This window comes from Myotis davidii, unplaced genomic scaffold (assembly GCF_000327345.1).
Source record: "Myotis davidii unplaced genomic scaffold, ASM32734v1 scaffold769, whole genome shotgun sequence".
In the NCBI taxonomy this organism is placed as follows: domain Eukaryota; kingdom Metazoa; phylum Chordata; class Mammalia; order Chiroptera; family Vespertilionidae; genus Myotis; species Myotis davidii.
This window is the reverse complement of record NW_006299518.1, coordinates 23,806-29,950: the sequence shown is the minus strand read 5'-3', so window position 1 is coordinate 29,950 and position 6,145 is coordinate 23,806. Positions and strand designations below refer to the sequence as shown.

The window sequence follows — 6,145 nt, the reverse complement described above, 5'->3', positions numbered from 1 at the left end:
CACCCAGCAGCGCTGCTGATGCCTGAACGGTATGTGGAATGAAGTGGGCGGGCATCGGGAGGCCACTATGGCACGGGGCAAGCACTATGGGCAGTCTATCTGAAGTGTACCTGGCATATAAGACAACCCCCCACTTGGAGGCATATTTTTCAGGGCCAAAAAATCGTCTTATACGCCGGCAAATACGGTAGATGACAGGCGTGTGAACGGCTGAAAGTCCTCCCTGCGCATGTTTGAGAAGCGTCCTGTTGGAAACATTCCTAAACCAAGTCTCCATGGGCGTTCTCTCCCCTTCCTTCCAGGGTGAGATGCTCACTGGCTCTGTTTGATTCGCAGGTTATCATCAGCATCGGCCTCATGTTCTATGTGGTCCATCGAGCGCAAGTGGAGCTAAAGGCGGCTCTTGTCACCTGTGAAGTGGAACTGGAAGCCCCGCTGGTGAGCGGCGGGCAGCCAGACAGCGGCATCGATGTCGTGTGACCCCCTACGCGGGAACCCCTGAGTGCATGCTTGTCGACAGCCTGGTGCTGTCCGGGTGTCGTCCCCCTGGGCAGAGCCGGCCCGATGTTCTGTGGCACAAACAGGACTGGTTTAAACGGCTCTGCTTTTCTGAGGCGAGAACTTCTGTCTGCGGGCGAGTGGCTGGGTTTGGGCTGCACGGTGACCCAGTCACCCTGCAGAGGCCTTCGGTCTGTACTTCTGTGGTGTCTTCTCTCTGGGGACTTGTGAGCAGAGCATGACCCAAGGTGTGCTGGTCAGACCTGTTACAAAGTCTGGGAGCCGCCTGCATCCGTCCTGCTCACAAAATGCGTGCCCTTTGCCCGGCCACTTTCCAGAAGGGTGAGCAGAGTGGTTCGGTGTGGTTGCTTCCCTGTTTATTCCCGGTTAGAAGCAGATGCTGACTTTGGGCTGACCGTGGCCCACCAGCAGGTGTCGTGGCATGTGTGCCGGTCACGCCCAGGGTCCCCGTCGAGGTTGAAGTGCTCTTACCACCCTTCCTCCCCAGGCAGTGGAGCCGGAGCCACGAGGCTGACAGGTCAGCGCAGACCTGGGGCCGCTGTGCGCTCACTGCTCCTCCTCAAAGGCCGTCGCACGCAGTTTACCCAACCATTTCATTAAACACTTTCTTTTTATTGTCGTCATTAGGTTTTGAAATAAAAATGTTTTCCCTTTAAAATGGTGGGCTTGCTGTCATTGAAGGTGTCACTCAGGTGGCCTTATTGGATCCAAACACCCTTTTTTAAAAACAAGCTTTAAAATCATGTTTGTGATTCCACTGAAGTTCTTATGTCCTTGTCCCCATTGTCTGCAGCTTTAAACTGTAAATATGATGTGAGCCTCGTGCCCGCCGTGTGTCAGTGGCCTGCTGTGGAGCGGGCTCGCTGTTTGCTTCCCAGTTGCTTTTCTCTGATCAGACTCAGGACCCTGAACTGTGAGCGGTGCTGGGAGCCCTCGTGGGGGCGCACGGGGACTCCCCTGGGCTCAGAGGGCATGTGCACTCACGCACCACCTGACATCTGTGAATTTAAAGATTCGGTGTTTTTTTTTTTTGTTTTTTTGTTTTTTACAACTAAGATTATAGATGGGATCCAGGTTTTCTGGTTCATATCTCAGTTTGGCAAGAAGATTCCAACCTAGAGACTCCCACTTGCCTGGCCATTGGTGGAGCCTTTGCCTGGTTCGCTCCCGGGGGAAGCGCCTTCAGAAGCAGCGTCATCCTGTCCTGCGCTGAGCGTGCTCAGTGGTAAGTTCTCTGTGCCAGGGCAAGCGCAGTGTTCTTCCTTCCAGCACATCCCGCTCTCGCCTGCCAGGAACCGGGGCTCAGCCAGCGTCTGCCCGGGGCCTCGGCGCTGGCAGTAGGCCTGCAGCACGCGGGCAGCCTCCACATTGTCTTTATCAATAGAAAAACGCATAGATTGGAATATTCTTATTCTTTTTTGAATCCTAATTACTTGTTTAGTTCCTTTTTTTGTTTGTTTTTTAATGATTTTACAATGAGCAATACATTTGGTCCATGTCTAACTTGACTTGTGCTCTTCGTTGGTTAGTTTGTTGAAGGAATCATTCATCTAAGGTTATTACTCTCAAACTTGTGTGCACTTTATGTATTTGAAGTGCATTTATTTACTTAGCATTTCATAACTTGAATAATTTCCCCAAACATAAACCTTTTGGTAGTTCATAACCTGCTCTTCCAACTGTTGCCTGGCACTTCAAATAAACATGTCAAGGTGAATGAGAAGTGATTGTTCTGTATGCTGCCAATCATTTTATATAATAAATTACCCATTTTTACTTAAGATCGTGTGGATGTGCTGTTTCTAAGACACTAGCGTGAAGCCACCCTTCCTTTCTCTCCAGCCCCGAGTGGACATCGCCACGTGTGGTGCCCTGGGCGGGGCCACTCTGCTCCCCTCGGGCAGCACCATGCTGCCACAGGATTTCTCATGGTGATCACATCCTGCCTCCAGTCATTGAGAATCCTGTGTAATAAAGAACTAATATGCAAATGGTCATCACACCAGCACACTGTAAGGGCTCAGACACTCAATACTGGGGAGAGAGGAATGGGGACCAGCCAGGCACAAATGAACTCGCGAGAGAGGAATGGAGACCAGCCAGGCTGCGGCCCGGTAGAGGGATAAGCCACCCACCCCATGGTCCCGGGCATCTGTGGCTGCAGCCCAGTCCTCCCACCCACAGTCTCCTGCGACTGCGGCCAGCCCAGGCGAAGCTGGCCTGGGTCTTGGGTGCCTGCAACTGGCCGGTGGAGGGAATCCAGGTGTGGGGTGAGGTAGAGGCAGTTAGGGGCGATCAGGCCAGTGGGGGAGCAGTTAGGGGCAATCAGGCCAGTAGGGGAGCAGTTAGGGGTGATCAGGCAGGCAGAGGTGGTTGGGGATGATCAGGCAGGCAGGCTAGCAGTTAAGGGTGATCAGGCAGGCAGGCAGGTGAGCAGTTAGGAGCCAGTGGTCCCAGATTGTGAGAGGCAGTCAGAGATGCCCTGAGGGGTCCCGGATTAGGAAGGGTGCAGGCCTGGCTGAGGGGACCCCCCGCCCCCCCGTGCATGAATTTCATGCACCTGACCTCTAGTATATTTATAAAATAAAATGTTTTAGACTTCTCTCCTGTTTAAGTGCAGTTAAAAGTTGCTTTATGAATATTTTTAAAAGCATACAATATACCTAGTTTCTAATTCTGATGACCAATAAGTTCTAATTTTAATTCTCTGGGCCTTCTCATGAATTTTCCACATATTCTGGTTTATTATCACTCATTTTGTTTTGGTTTTTGAAAATAACAGAGCTGGTCTCTGTCATTGGATGTGGTTTGAGTTTGTGTTCAGAGGTGACGGGGTTCTCAGAGCTGTCAGCCCCTGTCCTGCCTGTGTGACCGCCTGTACCTCTCTCTGCAATGACCATCCCCTGAGGGTCCATGTGGCCTTGGGTCACTCGCTCCATCAGAGATGCCACTGCATCACTGTTGCTGCTTTAGTTAGACGTAGTTGATTTCTGTAAACTATTTAGGACATACTTTTTTTCCATAAATATATTTTTATTGATTTCAGAGAGGGAGAGGGAGATAGAAACATCAATGATGAGAGAGAATCATTGACCGCTGCCTCCTGTATGCCCCCTACTGGGGATCGAGCCCGCAACCTGGGCATGTGCCCTGACCAGAATTGAACCTGGGACCCTTCAGTCTGCAGGCCAGTGCTCTATCACTGAGCCAAACCAGCCAGGGCAGGATATACTCTTTTTGAAGGTTATTTCTAAGCTGGAAGTCTCTCCCTGGAGGAATCACCTGCCCACAGACATTTAAATCAAGTTCTAGTCACTTTACACATTGACCTTAAACTGCTGACTTGCCCCACAGCTGAGATGTAACTTGGTACTTCTGAATTGCAAATAGTTTGAATTGTTGCAAACCGATTTCTAAGGTAGCTAAGATTAAAAGCAGATGATTCTAGCCCAGCTAGAATAGCTCAATGCTCAGTGGTTGAGCATCGACCTATGAACCAGGAGGTCAAGGTTCAATTCCTGGTCAGGGCACATGCCCGGGTGCAGACTTGATCCCCAGTGGGGGGCGTGTAGGAGGCAGCTGATCAATGATTCTCTCATCTATGTTTCTATCTCTCCCCCCTCTCCCTTCCTCTCTGAAATCAATAAAATACATCTTAAAAAATAAAACATAATTTTAGAGGTGAATCAGTAAAAGCTCTGGCAAACTGGAATCCCAGGCCACATGTATCCTGAGAAAGTCAATTTCCCTTCGCGCCTCCCTCCCTGCCCTCTCTGAGGTCATGGTGAGAGATAGCCAGGGGAGGACGGGAAGATGCTTCTGGAAACAAGCATGTGGACAGCAGCCCTGGAGGCCGGTCCCAGCAGAGGTCTGGCCATCGCTCCTGCTCGCCGGTCCGTTTGTCCAGTGCAGCCCCAGTTGTCCGCGGGGCCTCCCCAAGAGCCCAGTGGTGCCTGAGGCCACGGAGTGTGAGCCCCTGCGTGGCCCGCATCCCACACATGTGACGAAGCTGCGTTTATTAATAGGCACAGAGAACAGCAACAATGATGTCATAAAATGGTTATAACAATGTGCTGTGGAGAAGTCACGTGAATGGCTTTGGGGCCACTAAGTGAAGGAGGGAGAGTGAGCTGTGACCCCACACCCGTCCGTCTGGTCAACGTCAGTTCACGGGGACTTATTTCACTTGCATGATGCCCTCCAGGCCCCTCCAGGCCCCTCCAGGCCAGTGGTTCTCAACCTTGCACATTAGAATCCCCTGGGCATCTTTTTAAAATCCTGATTTCTGGGCCTCTTCCTCTAGAAATTCTGTCCTCCGGAAATTCTGTTTCTTTGTTATGGGGTGAGGCCACAACATTAGCAACAAAAAAACAGAATTTCTGGAGGATGAGGCCCAGAAATCAGGATTTTAAAAAGATTCCCAGGGGATTCTAATGTGCAGCCAAGGTCGAGAACCACTGCTCTAGGCTGTCTCACAGAGTAAGAGATCCTTCTTTTTTACAGCTGCACAGTATTCCATGGTGTAAATGTACCACAGCTTTTTCATCCACTCATCGACTGATGGGCACTTGGGCTGTTTCTACATCTTAGCTATTGTAAATCGTGCTGCTGTGAACACAGGGGAAATTCATTTAAAAATTAAATTGTTCAGTTTGGGAAGAACATGTTTTAAGGCTGAAAGGAATGAAGATCTCCCAGTTCAACCTTCTCATGTAGAAAGAGGTGGACATTTCCTCAGCATCTCACTGCCCTCTGCGTCCCTGTTCCAGTCGGCACCATGGCCCTGGGAGGCCACACACAGCAGCAGTGCGCAGAGCTCCCGTCGGCTCCCAGGGCCCCCTCACTTAGGGAAGGTTTTAATCCATGCCCACTCGCCCTGACAGCACGTGATTGAGACCGAGACTTCAACTCCCTCTGAAACACCCAGGCCTGTGAGGTGATAAATGAATGGTTTGGAATATATGGAAAAATACATGTTGCAAGCCCTTCATTTGAAATCTTTGCCATTGGGATTGAGAAAAAGGAATTTTCAGGCTCCTAGGTTAGCTAGTGAAATGCAGAGAAAGTGAGTCACAAATCAAAGCAGATATAATTTCCACCCACTGAAGGAAGAAAACGTTTTTAGAAATACGGAAATGTATAAGAAGGAAGGGGAGCAGTGGTCGGAAGCTCCCGGCTGTAAATTCAGTCATTTCTGCCCCAGCTTTAGTCCCAGGTTCATCAGCAACACGTGTGGTACGAAATGCCTGGGTCAGATCTGCATGTAAGACGCTGGGGCAGACGTGATGAACCGAGATGTTCAGACTCAGATTATAGGCCTTTTGCACTGACTGATTTGATAGGAAAAATCAGAACTAAAGTAGGGCTTCCGAAATGTGATCTATGGTGAAGATGCTGTGGAAAGTGCTGACGTGGCACAAAGGACGTAGAATGTTCCAGTCTTAGTGGGTCTGAGCGGATTGACTCCAATTTTGAAAGAAGTTCTGTGGGTAAAATGCTGTCAAACAGCCTCACATGCTGCAGAGAAGTCGCTCATGAAAGGGAGAGTCAGTCGCTGCAGCAGACTTCAGTACTGTCGTATTTTGAGGAATTGCCAACCTTCAGCAGCCACCACGTAGGCAAGACC

At 50.1% G+C, this 6,145-nt stretch overlaps 1 protein-coding gene across 2 annotated transcripts in view; it reads left to right on the top strand.

Moving 5' to 3' along the window:
• Nucleotides 1–2,300, top strand: part of TMEM64 (transmembrane protein 64) — a 13,966-nt gene extending 11,666 nt beyond the window's left edge. For both annotated transcript variants that reach the window (XM_006775202.2, XM_006775201.2), the window contains exon 3: nucleotides 337–2,300. In XM_006775202.2, coding sequence (XP_006775265.1) covers nucleotides 337–480 — 144 coding nt within the window. In that variant the 3' untranslated portion in view covers nucleotides 481–2,300. The remainder of the gene's footprint in view (nucleotides 1–336) is intronic.
• The last annotated feature ends 3,845 nt before the right edge of the window (nucleotides 2,301–6,145 follow it).